At 41.1% G+C, this 16378-nt stretch overlaps 1 protein-coding gene across 1 annotated transcript; it reads right to left on the reverse strand.

Moving 5' to 3' along the window:
* Positions 1 to 890: 890 nt before the first annotated feature.
* Positions 891 to 13835, reverse strand: LOC119652560 (uncharacterized protein YJR142W). Its single transcript, XM_038056767.1, has 5 exons — positions 13679 to 13835; positions 6365 to 6498; positions 6180 to 6302; positions 5572 to 6109; positions 891 to 1508 (listed from the first exon to the last, which is right to left on the reverse strand). Exons 1-5 carry the CDS (start codon positions 13749 to 13751, stop codon positions 1384 to 1386), a joined length of 993 nt encoding a protein of 330 aa, XP_037912695.1. The 5' UTR covers positions 13752 to 13835; the 3' UTR covers positions 891 to 1383.
* Positions 13836 to 16378: the final 2543 nt, after the last annotated feature.

A 16378-nucleotide genomic window follows, 5' to 3' on the forward strand; every position in this document is an offset into this window, starting at 1 on the left:
GATGCTCCAGGGAAAAAGATTTGGCTGAAATGAGGTGGTGATCGCTGCTACTGAGGCTCATTTTGAGTCAAAAGACAAATCGTTCTACAAACATGGCATTGAAAAGTTAGAGAAGCGTTGGAATGATTGTATAACCCTTGAAGGAGATTATGTTGATGAATAATAAAGAATTTTGCCGATAAAATGTTGTTTTCATAGTTAGTCCCGGGACTTATTGAACGATTTGTTATGAATATGAAACCGAAGGAATGCAGATAAATTTGATTGAAGAAAGTACCATTAATTTACGAAATTTGGCATCACTTTTCTTGAACATTATGTTACTCCGGTCTTCAGTCTGCCATTTTAAAAAAAAGTGACTTTTCAGTTATAATTTAAAATGACCTTATAATTATGCAACGCACTTTATAAACTCATTCTAGATTTAGATAGACTAATGCAAACGTTTGTTCATTGTCAGTTTCTAATTTATCCAAGATGAATTTTACCATTCTTAAAAATTTCGTTCACTTCACAGAGGAGTTCTGACTCCAAATCCATTTGATCCAAGGTCGCAATAAGGTACCAATTGAGATGCAAATATTGTTAGACTTATGTCTGACCGTAGTATAAACCAATCGGTTGGCATAGCAAAGAAGAGAGGTCCTTATCCGGCAATATAAAGCCCTGAATCAGCTCGACCTTTCATCAAACAGGAGTATAAAGCCACAGCTACCAATGAATATATAGTTGAGATGCGAATACAAAAAAAACCAAAAAGGCAAACACAGTAAAATGATGTCCATGCAAACTTAAAGGGAAAGGAAACAAGGGATAATTTCTGCAGACCCGATGACAACCAAAAAAGTATATACTCATATTTCATATATATACAGGGATATAATCGTATGTTCACCAGCTTGAAGCATTTTATTCTCCCAAAAAAAAAGTATATATATAAATATTTTCAATATTGTTAAATTTCATATGAATATTTCGTTATATATTGTGTTAGAGAAATTATTCTGTATTACACATATCTTTCGAATAAAGTTGTTAGTACTTAAAAACATCAACAAAACTTACATATATTATCTAAACATTCTTCAGAGATATCCATTGTTCAAACAAGATATACATATTTATTTTTTTTTTTAATATTATTATTATATTTTCCATAAATTATTCACCTACATTTTCTCATTAGTCTTAAAACATTCGTTTCTTTTTCTTCCATAACCGAAGTAAAGATATTAAAATCATCTATAGGATTTATACTTTTAATTAAAATACAGCATTTAAATGTATAGTAAGTAACAAATAAAAAATTATGGGTTGTGATGTCTTTTCAAGATGAAAATTAAAAAATAAAATATCTCTTTTAATGTATTTGTGGGTAAGAACTTATGAACTAAGATTTTTAATATGTCCATTTTCGCAATTATTTGCTAAAGACTTTGTTGATTTGTACGTATATAGCGTCTGAAGCGGTACATGAAGCAGCTCAACAATTTGTGTAAAATTGATTTCTGGAAGAGAAAAGAATGGCGTTTTATTATCTAGATCGGACTAGCATCGGGTCCGTCAGAAGACAAAAACTTTTTTCTTGAAAAAAAAAATATTTGTTTTTATATCTAATGAAAAACGTATACGCAATATTGTGTTCGTTAAAAATCATCTTTTAAAGAAATTGAAATAGGATTATAAAATTGTGTAAGTTGCCTCCGTTTGTAAATACATAGTGTTCGTGAAATTTGGCGTCAACTCTCTCAAGGCCGATCGGTCGCGTCCTTATTTGAAGAGTGATCCTACTATATGCAGCAAACGGTGGACAATTGCACTGGAAACGAAAATAAATAGATGAAGATCGCTCGGAGCGACTCTATCATTAAATTATATGGGATAAAACGTGATGAATCGAAGAACGCCATGGCGATAAGCTTTGCTTAAACAAAGCTTTTCAGTAGACACGGAGCTCATCGAGCATACCCCTGTCGATTTGGCCATGACAATTCACCATATTGCTCAAAGTGCCCGAATACTGTGGATCCCTTTACATACAGCAAGTTACGCCATTTTGTGTTGAGTTTAATGGGAGGCTTACTTGAAAGACTGCTCCCTGCTCTATGAGACGCTAGAGAGGCAGAGGAGCATGGAAACCACGTCGGGAGTAGCACAGGGATCCATCCTAGAACCGGCTGAGACTCGATATGCCGGAAGAATCGCCTGGTGGGTTATGCAGATAACGTTGCGGCACTTGTTGGCGGACACACTGTTGAACAGGCGCAAAGCAGACTTGGCATATTGATGCGACGAGTAAGCGGATGGTTGCAACCTTGCGCTGGCCAAAACCGAAGTAGTCATCTTAACCAGAAGGAGAATCCCGGCTCTGCGTCCCACATCTTTCGGCGAGTTGACTATAGAGACAAAACCAGCGGTTAAATACCTTGGTTTAATGCCCGACTCGAAGATGGACTTCTTCGAGCCAATCAAAGCAGCAGCTGGAGTCGCGGCCTTTAGTCGGCTAATGGCGAATGTTGGGGTCCTATATCTGCTCTATTGCACGGAGGTATGGGTTGATGCCCTCAAGTGCAGAGACCGAGAGCTTTACGAGTGGCATCTGCTTATCGCACTGTCTCCGAACCGGTCGTGATGATGATCGTGGGAGTGATCCCCATTGCATGCAGAGGGGGTTGGCCGTGAAGAACGCCAACGCACCCTTACCGAGTGGCAACTCTCTTGGCAAAATGAGTCAAGAGGCAGATGGACTGCGTAGCTCATCGACAATTTAGACCCGTGGCTGAACCGAATGCACGGTGAGATTGATTACTTCCTTACCCAACAACGGGCATGGGAAGTTTTCAATCTTACCTGCACAGGATTGGGAAGCTGCCATCTCCTGATTGTGTGTTCTGCAATGCTGAACACACGTTTTTATCTTGCAACAGGTGGGACGGGTTTCGTCAGCAGCTTTATGCAGACACAGGGGAGCTCCCTTCAGACAACATTGTCAGAGAGATGCTGAAGAGCAGCTGGAATCGGGTTACGCAATATGTTCGAGATCTTCTTATTGTGGAGAAGATTGAACTCGACCAGCGGAAAAACCGAAGTAATGTGTCAAACGGTTCTAGGCTAGTTCTCTAATGACAGGGAGGTGCTTAGTTGGTAGTCCAACAGCGTACTGTTGCGAGAGTCCAACACTCTGTGCGTAAACACATTCACATACCCTACTCCCAAAAAAAAAAAACAATACAAAATGAATTACATTCTAAAAAGTACTGCATCGATACGATCTATATGATAGCCTAGAATACTCATTATTATAAATCTAGGACAAACTTAAGCTGACTTTTCACAGTTAGAAACCCGCAATCGGTTTTTTGAAAATTTGTTTGATGAAGGCGATTCAGGTAATTTCATACAAGTCACAAGAAACAAGAAGACACAAAACATCACGTATTTCATATGAATTGTATTCGGGACAGCACGTTTCTCCGAATACTTTTCGGAATTGCTCGCTCATTTATTATTCGACTTGCTTGATTCCTTTATTGTTTTATTCTCTAGACTTGTCTTCAAAAAACTGCATTTAAACTTAACAAGTATTTACATCCCGAATTGCCGTAAACATTTTCTGAAAATATAAACGCGTTTATCTTGAAAACACTTTTTTCAAAACTTCTCACTTTTCTCAGGAACTGCTGGTTCGATTTTAATATATTTTTAATCAAATCAGTTGGAACACTAGTCATTTTTAAGGTTTTGTGTAAAACAAAGCCTGATTAAAATCGGTTTACTGTCTGTCTGTCACATGTATTTTTCTCGGAAACGGTTGTAACAATTGACACCAAATTTGATGGAAAGGTGGGGACTGTGAACGCTCACGCACACAGTGAATTATATCATTCTAGGACGAACTTTAGGGGGTCTCCATATATGTAAAAGGGAAGGTGCAAATTTTTTTTCACTAAATATAGTCAAGTATAGTACATTCCGAAGCCGTTCTTAGTTTTGACATTTGTAGGAAAGTTGGGGAGTGCAGGGGGTCGAAAGTGATCATTTCTTTAACGGACCCATTCTCAGAAACTACCCAACCAAAATATCTGAAAAAACACAACTAGAAAGCTACCACTATATGATGCCTATGCTTCAAAATACCCTTCAGAACCGATATCTGCTTAAATAAAGTTGCAGTTGCAGGCTGCAAAACCCCTCCTAAGTTCATCCTAGAATCACCATTGCAGCATTGTACGTTATAAGGTAGAGCACAATCCTACCAAGTTTAGTGGAAATCGCACCATTACTAACAAAGTTATAATAGATGAAAGTTGTTGCTTCTGTGCAAATTGAAGACTTTGAATATCAGTATCACGGGAAAGTGGATATTCTCACGCATATATTACATATGCGTATATTACGTGGTAGGTTCTAATGGAACAAATGCTCACTCACATATTTTTATATAAAAAATAAACAAAATCTTTCATACCTGAAGCGTCCAGCATCTGGTTTCCTGACTTGTTTCGTTGCTTTTTTTAATGAGGGCGATACTGAAATTTATTTTTCTAAATGCTGCCAAATTTATACTTTCCACTGATCCCGCTTGTTCTAGTTGGAGACATAACTTTATATGCTCTAAAAAAACTGCATTTACACTTCCTTCTTCGGGTTCACGGTTTGGTCACAAAAGCAGGAGAGGTTAGATCTAAGCTCAAAAAATGGCAATTTCAACTTCAAATACAACCCTGTATATGACAAAAACCAAAATGTATTCTTTATTTTGACTTCATTCTTTATCTCTAAATGTCATTTCATTTCTGAGAAATCACAATCTGCTAACTGCGCTCTAAGTGTGAAAAGTGTCCTTAAGGGGGTGCCCACTCAATTTCCCAAAAATGTAGTAATATAACTATTATTAACTTCATTTGAGTAGATTTCGGTATGGAAGGTATTTTGAGGTGTAGACACCATAAAGGAGCAGCTTTTCCAGAATTTTGGATTGGAATTTTATGTTTGAGAATGTGTCCGTGCGCCTGCCCCTATGAGACTGATGTCAAAACTAAGAGTATCTTCGGAACGTACAAATCGAGACCTTTCTTTTAATACTTCACACAACTACATTCGATGAAAAAAGATTAGTGCCAATAGATTTAACTGTTTATGAGAAAAGTACGTGTGACAGACAACGAAGCGATTTTAATAAGTTTGTTTTATGCAAAATCTTACCAATGACTGGGGAAAAGTAACTTCTTATATTATGACGTTAGCATCATATATAGTCATATATAGCACGCACACACGGAATTAATAACTTTAATCGACTTTAACTATGTTAAACATAGTAATAGAAAGATAGACCCCTTGATGAAGTTAAGGGCTAATTGATAATCCCGATAATTCGTACCAAACCGTCAGTCACTTAACGATACAAATTATTGGGAATCTACTATATTAAGTTCATTCAAGAAAACTGCTTGAAACAGATGGACAGTAAACCGATTTTAATAACCTTTACCATTCAAAGGTTGACTAATTTTCAAAAAAAAACAGCTATATCAACTAAAGAATCAATGAGATACTAAAAAAACTTACCATTTTCTGGTGTTATAAAACCATGTCGTATCAAAAAATCGATAACTACTGGGCAACTAGTCGTTTTAAATTCTGGTCCAAATGCTCGTTCTAAACACTCTCCAGCCGGTAATAATTCAAATTTCTGAACTTCACCATCAGCATTTTTTGGTTCGAAATCAATTGGAAGTTCTAAATCGAATACGAATTCGGTATTGGGGAATAATCCTTGTTCATTTTCAAAGAAAAACGAGACACAGCCGGCAGATGTAAGATTCTTAATTAAATTTTCCGGTATTGATGCCTCCTCAGCTGCTTCCTTAATTGCAGTTTCCTTAATACCATAACCAACTGACAAACCACCGCCAACCATGTTGTCCCACTTTCCTGGCCATGTCTCCTTCGTATCGGATCGTTGCTGTAGCCACAGACACAATCCCCATGTTGGATGCTTGACGTAACCATTAATATCAATACCATATTTTCGTACACCAAATAAACAAGTTGCTGAACGATCCATTTTTAACAAGCTATTGTGTCCAGATTTCACATCGTAGTACTATAAAATTTATTGAAGAAAAGCAGGGAAAATTAGTAGAAAGGAATCGTCGAACCAAATTCTCACTTACTTCATTCCGCCATCCATACAATGCTGAAAATATTCCTTCACTCTTGAGTTCTCGTAATATTTTGTCAACTTTCTCCGACCTTTCAGTGTAGTCACGAAAAGCTGGATTTAATTCTACAATGCCCTGTATTTGAAAATAAGAATTTAAATCGAAGAACCCAAACTAGAGAGAGTTTGTGAACTTACCTGTTTACATCTTTCACTATCACGAATGCAAAATACTTCAGGATATCTTAGCAGTTGCTTGTAGACCTCGGGTTTGATCAAACCCACTTGCTGGCCTTCAACTACAAAAGGTCGGATTTCATCCCGTCCAAACCCTATATGAAATGTTTAAGATCAGTTAGTGTTAATGCGTAGTAACTAATTTAGTAAAATCAAAATCAGTCAGACTGAGTGACAACAAACGAGGCTCCCCATTGGATCCAGTGGAGGTTCGAATTGTCATTAAAAAAGGGGGAAGTGCGCTAATTTGAAGAATATGTTGGAGGAAGTAAAATCTTGGCTTCCGTCGACCAACTTTGCGATTATTTCTTTAGGTTTAAGCCGGTTTTGAGATGAAGGTCCTGGAAGTACCTGCTGAGTAGGCATAATCCCACAATCCTTTTCAGATACGGATTGACTTGAGACCACAATCAAAGCTCGCCATGGCTAGCACCGCGAAAGTGATTTCTACTGAGTTCAGGCTCAACATTCATACCAGGGGATGCTAAGCCTATCTAACACCTCTGCTGCAACTAAGGGATACAGCGCCCAAGTAGTACAACGCAACTCCATGATTGGACCCACAAGGAGACCTGCCCGCAATATGGACACAATCACCAGAAAACTCTCATAAAGGGACCAACCACAAATAAACAGACCGAGGACAAACCCCCTAGAAACTCCCTTGCAGCACCAGTAACATATAACCCCCGGCGAAACTTCGTGGTATGAGAAACTTCAGATGAATCCCATTACTGACTCGGGGCTAACCGTCCTCCTAAATCTTTTTCAAAATTGGAAAAATGAAGCGACGTCTCGGTGAGTGTTGTTTAGATTTTTATTCAAACCCACGCCCCGAAACCCACGAGACAAGGAATTTTTAAGTATAGCAATCCCAGTCTCATCAACACCAATATGGCATCCCGACTATCATCGACCATAAGAATGCAACCGCCCAAGGCAATTGTAAGATGCTGGGGTTAGATAAGGGACACTTTGTCTAAACTAGGAGTCGTTTACCAATTAACTCGGCTAATTAGAATTCATCTCTGAGAGAGATTTCTTTGATATGTAACGGATGACTGGCCGAAAGAGAACATTGTAACAGCAGATGTTCCTAAGGATTTTTTAATGAGACCCTCATGATGAAACATTATGTACAATGAAATATTGGGCCTTCGCGTGCTAGTGAGAGATAGGCTAACAGTGGTTATAGTTGTGAAGGACTCGGAAGACAGGAACTATAGGAAAATGAAACAGCTTGTGCCAACAAAAAACGATTGCAAACTATCACACTGAGCCTATTTATCGTTGTTCATGTTGATATTTATTCTGTTAATAAAAAGAAGATCCACCGAGAAAGTAGAGAATATTGTCAAAATTGGAGTTGATAATCACGATATCGTCCCGATATCGGTCATTAGATACCTTCCATAGTATTCAGCAAATGTAAAACAACATCGAAGTAATGAGCATCATCGCGAGAATGGTCCACATGTAAAATAATTTCGAACTTCCGAAAATCCACTGTACAAAAAAGACTGCCAAAAGGGTATTGTTCTGAAAAAATCGCTAAAGGTATACACCCCGTGTATTGCGAAAAGCGAGTCGAGCGAAGACACTGACAAATACCCACCTACCCTGCCCTGTAAGCTGGGGCTTAAGAATACATTCAAAGTATTTCGTGCTTTTCGTAAAAGGCTACTAAAATGGATAACATATTTGTGGCTAGAAATCAGCAGATTTAGAAACTTTATTTATTGATACCGAAACGTCAACAACGATTAGGATAGGGACTTTGCCCAACAGTACAGAATGCTTGATTTCTCCAAGTCGAGTGAAAATTCCAATTAGATAAGCTAGAGAGTACTTCTGTCCCTCTTGCCACAATATACTTTTATACTCTGAAAAGCCAATGGGAAGCAGACGCGAATCCGACGTTACGTTGTTTCTGACCGCTACCGCAAGGCGCCTCCTCTTGACGCCTCGCCATTTGTGGCATATTGTTGGAGCACAGAATTTATCATAAGGTCAGTTGTGTTTCAACTGATCGACACGTTCTGGGCAGTCAGATTGACCCCTTTGCGATCAGCAGTAGAGTTACTGGATGTACCCCGAATGTGCGTAACAAAAGAAGCACTGACATCATCTTCGAAAGCGATCAGTATCTAATGATCGCTTATGTTCACTTACGTGTTGCGTCCGCCACTTCTTGCAGGATTGCGGACCCTTAAGCACAAAATCCAGCTGCCGTTCGACAATGGGAAAGCTTTTTCGGTGATTCAACGGCAAATATATTGAGTAACCCGGCTGAAAACATCGAAGAGCATTGAACCATCGAAAATACTCCACGCTCGATCTCCGATACCGTGCGAAATCCCAGGAAGTTTAACTTGACAATCGCCGCAGATTACGTTACGCCGGCCCTTCAACCGCTCATCAATCATCCAGATTGTTGCCCTAAGGACTCTCCGAAAAGAAAAGGCCACTTCTCGTTTTTGTTCGAAAGGCAGACTCCTACTTCAGAATCGTGTTCTGTTTTTAAGCCATCGGTGCTGAAAATGCTAGTAAATCCAGCCACGCATTCTTCGGGTTCATCTCACTTTTCTCTACGTTTCAAAATAATGTATGTATGATCTTGATCCAATTCTTCCAATGCTCTGTGCCCCTCACGTCCATTATTTCCCCATAGAATTAGTCCCTAAGCTGCTCTCATTACAGTACTCTGAATAAGTAAACCCAAGAGCTGCAAATTGAAAAATACATTTAGAGCTGCGCCAAATGTCGTGCTCATGGCACTTTTCTCTTCAGTACGGCTAGTTTACAGTGAAAGTTCTTTTGTTTCACCTTAACCCACCACATTACGGATGCATAAGCGAACATCGGTCTAATGATAGCAACCCCTAATATACCTACATCACTACCTCAGGCCTAAGTCCCCATATCGAGGCAAAGATCCGCCTGCACAGCCCATAAGTTCAAGCTCGTTTCATCTTTATCTCTACATGTTTATTCTAAAGGAGTTTCTTGTCCCAGATATTTCACTTTTTCGGAGAGTTAAAGGGTTGCACCTGTCATCTCTGAAAGGCAAAGACCATTCAGTTTCCCCCATTTTGCTTTTATTTGGATTAACTGAAAGTCGGTGCTTGCAGCAACAACGGGCAATAAATTCAACCGTGCGTTCTATATTTCTACACACCGTTCGGAAATTCTGAACAATAACTAGATCGGCCATGTCATCCGCATGAACTTAGGCGTATGTTGTCAAATTTTGCAGTCCAACATACTCTAGAAGCGACGATAACACACTTCCTTGGGGCAACCTTGTATGGTTAGGTAGCAATCAACAGCCCCCACCCTCCCCATAGATCCACTTAATTAAAATTTCAGTGACACCATGCTCTCTAACGGCATCTTTTGGAAATGCGCACAAAGGCCCCTTCATTGCCCTCGAACACCCCTTATATGTTATTTGGAAATAGCACATGTAAAGTGACTGTCACTAGAACGCCCTAAACACTCTTTTCGCGACGTATCATCCAAGTACGGTGGCCAGATACTATTTCAAGCGAAAAACTTGGTCGCCGCACAAACCGGAAGTGACAGTGGATAGGTTAGATAATGAGGAGAGGCGACAATTACATTGTATTAGGTTGGGGAAAAAGTAATGTCGTATTTTGTCAATAGATGGCGACACTTAAACATATCTTGTGTTGTACTTATCGCATCGGGTCATACTATACGGCGATTTGAAGACGACAATCTGGGCTACAGGTGTCTCTTTGACAGTTTTATGGACGTACGTTTCAGTCTCAAGTTAGAGCGCGTCAAATATGGACTCCACCAAGGAAGAAATTCGTCATATTTTACATTTTTACTACTTGAGAGGTAAAAATGCAACGAAGGCGACCAAACAAATTTGTGAAGTTTATTGGTCCGATACTGTAACGATTCGCATAGCACAGCGTTGGTTCGATCGATTTCGTTCTGGTGTAGTGGATGTTGAAAATACACCACGTACTGGTAGGCCAATCGTCGTAAAAGCCGATAGAATGAACCGATAAAATCGTCGAAATCATCCAAATAGACTTGCATGCGAGCATTCGCTCGATTGGCCAAGAACTGGGTAAGGACCATAAAACCGTTTGGAGCCATTTGCAGAAGATTGGATTCCAAAAAAAGCTGGATGTTTGGGTGTCACACGAGTTGACGGAAAAAAAATCTCTTGGACCGAATCAACGCCTGCGATGCACTGCTGAAACGGAACGAATTCGACCCATTTTTGAAGCGGATGGTGACTGGTGATGAAAAGTGGATCACGTACGAAAATCTCAAGCGAAAAAGATCGGGGTTGAAGCACAGCGAGCCGGCCCAAACCATCGCCAAGCCCTTCCTGGCCGTCAGGTTTTGCTGTGTGTTTGGTGGGATTGGAGGAGAGTCATCCACTATGAGCTGCTCAACTATGGCCAGACCCTCAATTCGGTCCTCTATTGTGAGCAATTCGACCGTTTGAAGCAGGCGATTGACCAGAAGCAACCAGAATTGGTCAATAGGAATGGTGTTCTGTTCCTCCAGGACAACGCTCGGCCTCACACATTTTTGATGACCCGCCAGAAGCTACGGGAGCTCGGATGGGATGTCCTATCGCACCCACCGTATAGTGCGGACCTGGCACCAAGTGATTACCATCTCTTCCGGTCCATGCCAGCTATTGGTGCTCGCCTTCGCCTCAAAAGAGGCTTGCGAAAACTGGCTGTCTGAGGTTTTTGCAAATAAGGAGGGGGGTTTTATAAGAGGGGGATACTGGAGTTGCCTTCTATATAACAAGTTTGCGAACAAAACAGCGCATATTTTACTTAAATCGAATAATTCTAAGCATGTTAAAATTGGATCACAAATACGACATTACTTTTTCCTCAATCCAAAATTTCTTGCAGTGAAACCCACTTTCCCGAGATAGCCGACGAGTGGGTCGCTCCGGCGCATTTGGCATTTGGCGCAGAACAGTAGCCAACGGCCAATAGCTTTGATGCATCAGACACGTCTAAGATTGGATCGAGCTAGGAAAGTGAAAAGGGACGCATGACTTGTGCACACCGGTTAATGCCAAAGCCCTTCCCGTGAAGTAATAATTCAAGGTGTTCCCGCAGGGATATCGGCAGACAAGTTAAGTTGGCTTCAGTGGGTGAGGATCCCATTCATAAAAAAAGTAGAATCGGAAGTCCGCCGAGATGTGATTACTAATCAATGACACGACACTGCAAATTAAGCAGTTTGAATTGTCGTCAATTTTTATGTTCTGCAAGGCGGGAATTGATCTCTAGAATAACTGCCAAAGCAAAGCCATCCCTTATGAAGCATTTCGACTTTTTCGGCATCAATATCCAGTCCGAACCCTATTCACGTCTAGCGCCACACAACCAAGTCTCACAATTCGGTCACAAAGTAGGTGACCTTCGCGTAATCAAAATACTGGAAAAAATGATATCGCCCATTAAATTCCTCCATGTTCTGCAGTCAAGACGCAACGGAGCCAGCCACCATCACGAGAACAGTATTGATAACAGAATTTTACGTTACCAGACACCATACACTGTGCCCACAAAATATTGCAGAATATATGAATGACCACATATTGCTGTTGTTTTTACTGTTGCGCTCTCACCGGGGCTGTTTTAGTCTTTTCAATTTATTCTCTCAAAAAACGGCCGAAATTTTTCTATTCTATTTTCAAATTTTTTCCACTAGCAACGCACTTTCCATTTCATATGCAGACCATGCGACCATCACGTGACCTAACGTGATTCCATTCCCCTTTTGGAACTACCTCAACAGGCCACGTATGTACATAGGTAAACAAACGGCGTAATCCAAGAATTAGCGCAATGAAAACGTGATAATTAACAGATAAGTCGGTGGAAGTTAGCTATTAATTGTGACTAATATGTGGACATTATCAGAATAAAATTTCGAAACGGCGCCCGAAATTGGTCATGTAATATGCATGTGGTACTCCATTCTGTAACGTGATTTTCAGTAAAGTATAATCATCATTCACAGATAAGGGAATTCGGTTGAAGGGGTCTAAGAACCGCAACCACTTAATGTAGACTGACAGCGGAAACTGAGTGAATTCCTAGACTACTCCACCAAAGCAAAAAAATTGAATAAAATTCGACTGTGATTTTTTTCAATGCAGTTCTCTTGATAAGGCGTTGAACTCAGTAATGACTGAGTCGTAGCAGACTCGACGCCATCGTGTTCTTTGGAATTTGGTACTTGGAATTAGTGCTGGATTTTGTAATGCACTATCAGCTAGCGATCCACTGATAAATTTCCTGATAAGCGACTCGGAAAGGGGAACATCGAATTTGCATTTGATTAATGATAATTGACGGCGCAACTGTTCGATATTGAACCCTTCCATTAGCTGCAAAGAAACTAGCTCGCACTGGTTCCCATCGAAGGGAGGCGAATCCGAACTTGAAATTTCTACCCAATATCAATATGGCATTGTCAACTCACAAAAATCCAACATTCTTGCCAAAAATAGTTTCCTTCTCTTCTCACTACCACGAGGACAAATATTTGACCTTCATTGGCGCATAGAATGCACATCAAAAATTTATGAAACTCCAATGGGCGAATGGGTATGAGTTCCGTCATTCGGTGGCCCATGAAATGGGCTGTGTGTGTGCCCCCCGAACTGGTCTAACAGGCAAGTACAGACTGTTGAAAAGTCCGTAAAGCCGATATGCAAATAACTTGGATCAAGTAAAAAACTCAGGTTGGCCATAAATAAATCTCTGCAGCTGCGAGTACTTCAATTTCGACGGCGTATACACTCGGACAGCTGACACCTTGCCAAATGTCAAACGTTCATCATCCTTTGTTGACAAGCTTATCATTGACCGCTGCAATGAGGCCCAGTCCCATACCCTCAACGCACCGTTCCAATTGGGAACGGGAACTCAATGTTCGTTGGAAAACGTTTATGAAATCACAGCCACCGACCAGCTCCCAGATATCCGTGAAAATTTCCACTGTTACAGTTGGAATCAGGTAGATTTCCCGAGAAATACCGTACATTGTTTACACTTTGCAACGGGGCGCGGCGTGACCGACGAGGAACATATGGAGGAAAAAATACAGACATAACGCTTCGTACAAAGAATTGCTCAGACGGATCGATATGCCGACGGACCCGGCCAGATTTCGCCGGAAATCACTAGGAAACCTGTAGAACTGTTTGCCTGCGTGCATTGCGAGATGTTTCACTAATCGTTTATCACTTACCTGTTAAGTAGAAACTATTGAACTTCTGAGCTAGTTTCAGTAGTCTTGACATCTTCTCATCACTTGACGCCATTGCAAAACGTTCGTTAATTTTGTGTGCACAAACTGACAGCGGCGATAGAGAAATATTTTTATTTGGAAAGCTCTCTTGAGTGCCGGATGACAACTAATGAGCTTTTTTTTCTTTTCGCGAGAAGCTTCTAGTTGACTGTACTCGAATGCCATCAATTCACAATAGAGCGGATGGCCGGCCGTTATTTTCGATGATAGTTTCCTTCTTGATAGTTGGAACTTGATAGCAAATACTAACAACAAAAATATGAATAATTCAAAGCAAAAATCATATTTAATTAGTTAGAGAACTTTAACCAAATCATTATTTGAAATTCCAGTAAAATAACTCACAGTACTTCACCAGCCTAGCGACTAGCTTCAGTGGAATCCGGATGCTGACTCGAGGGGAGTAGCCCGGAGCCACGACCGCATCTCGAGTGCTCCCTCCGGCTTCCATTGAGATTTGGATAGCCACCAGGTCTCCTCTTCAAATTACGTTTAAGAATGATGCAAGTTCCTTTTTCGCAAAAGGAGTCCCAATTACCTGCATGCTTCCTCCTTGCAAACCGAATCTACCCCCGGTACACCCAGGTCTCCTGCGTTAGCACTATTCCAATATTCTCCTAGGAACTTCTCCACTGTCGGAGTATCACCCTCCTCTTCCGACATGGTGCTTTCCTGTACATCGCTTTACGCCTTAGCTCCTAGAAGATCTAGGTATAGGTCGTCCAGTTTCTGCTCTTTACTGGGAAGCAGGTCTACTTCCCTGATTGACCCAGTCCTTTCCGCCACTATGACCTCCGATATTCCTTCGGGGACCTCGGTAAATTTTCCACCCGATTTCTCCTTCGAAGTGTCTTTCCTTGATTTTTTCCTGTGCACGTGCATGGGTATGTTACCAAATCTATAGTTGATTTGGCAACTCCGACGTTTGATCGTCTCCAGGGATCGGTCATCCACCACAATGATGAGAAGTCTACCCTTGGCCTTGTTTCTAAAGACTCTCCATAATCGCATATGGAAATCCTCATTCTGAGCGATTAGGAGAGCCATGAGCTCTCCCGTCTCGAATGATGCGGCTATAGGAAGAAATACTATCACCATGTGTGCTCCTGGTATATCATCGCCATTACATGTGGACAGTTCTGCTCCTTCTTAACCTGGCGATTTAGGAACTATAGTCCTAAGCCACCCCACAGTGTCGTCCGTTACGCATGTCCACAAGTATATGACCTGGTCGAACATAAACTTTGCAATTCATCTCTTGCACATTTACCTGACGATGGTTTCCTGCATCCTCACGAGTGAGTACTGACTCGGGAAACGTTTTTGGTAGTATGGTCGGTCGAATACGCTTGACCGCACTGACATAGTTAAAGGCGGGCTTCCTGATTCCTGTCTTCACCTCTGACCTATCCGGGTTCTTCCTCCTCCTGGATTCAGATTAGGTTTTTTTGTGAGCATTCCCTTCATGTGGGCTAGTCTACGCTGCTTTCTAATAAAGAAGGCTTTGGTCTATACTGAGCCTTCTTAAGGGCCTCTGCTGGTTTCAGGCTTTCCTTCAGATAATACAGGTACCATTTAGCACCTGCGCCACTGAGGCCTGTTTCCTTCCTGACGTCTGATATGCTGATCTCGGCTACGCTTTTGCTTGTTTTTTTAGCAAAGGCCTTTATTGGTTGTGGTCCTCACAATATGCCAATGTCCGCTAACGTCCCAACTTCTTCCTTTTTGAGTGTAATCACTTGGCTCCCAGTGTTTCGGAGATGTGCTTCCTCCTGGTTGAGCAGTTTGTAAGCGGCACGAGGTTGCGCTTGCTTGGTTGTAGTTCAAATGGTATTGGTTATTACAAAACCATGATAAAATTTTGTAAATTTCTACAATTTTGACGATGAAAACTTCTGCCTTTTGGCGTTCTTTTCACAGAAGAGACAAAATGCGAAATCGTATTACACTTTTGACCTGTCGAGAGGGGGTTGGAAGGGGCGGATTCCCCTCAAGTTCGGAGTTTTCTCGAGGGTTTGGAGTAACGAAGAATGAAAAAATCCCGCCTCAAGATTTTCTCCCTACGGCCCTGGTTACACTGCAATTCTTCCTACATTCAAGAGGACACTAATAACAGGATTAAACCAGTCCTAGATCAAGCCAATCACTCCTAAAAAGGCCTCTCACATCACCTTTGTCCCGTTCAGAAGCGAGGTTGACTCGTCTTGGTCGGTTTGGGCATTTTGCTCCGTAAAAGGCCTGCTCTAGATGCAGTCGCTAGGTTCTCAAATCACTTTCTAGGGAATCAAGCCAATGTTGTTTCGAATGCCCTTTTAATCGTATCCTATCTCTCTTTAGTTACAAGAAGTGGGGGGCTTGAATCTTTCGCAAATGGTAGCTGGTTGCTGGTTAGCTTCAAAGATCTGATCCGCCTGGATTCTGTTCCTATTGCAGTTCCTTCAGCAGTCATGGTCTTAAGAGTTTGTGGCATCAAAACGGGCACCACCATGCTAATTGGGCTCCTTGAAACGGCCACTAATGCCTATCTAAGGCAGTCACACGAATAAAATCCGTGAAAGAAATCTGGTGGATCTGACGACATCGTGACTGAGCTCTGGTAAAAATACTGGGACCAGACAGTTCTTCAATCGCCAAGAAAAC

Source organism: Hermetia illucens, chromosome 3 (assembly GCF_905115235.1).
Source record: "Hermetia illucens chromosome 3, iHerIll2.2.curated.20191125, whole genome shotgun sequence".
NCBI classification, from domain to species: domain Eukaryota; kingdom Metazoa; phylum Arthropoda; class Insecta; order Diptera; family Stratiomyidae; genus Hermetia; species Hermetia illucens.

Excerpts from the sequence above, each read along its gene's own strand:
- LOC119652560 (XM_038056767.1), bottom strand. The coding sequence starts at position 13,751 with ATGGCGTCAAGTGATGAGAAGATGTCAAGACTACTGAAACTAGCTCAG. Across the intron at positions 6,499-13,678 it reads CAATAGTTTCTACTTAACAG|GGTTTGGACGGGATGAAATC; the intron begins GTAAGTGATAAA and ends CATTTCATATAG. Across the intron at positions 6,110-6,179 it reads TGTATGGATGGCGGAATGAA|TACTACGATGTGAAATCTGG; the intron begins GTAAGTGAGAAT and ends TAAATTTTATAG.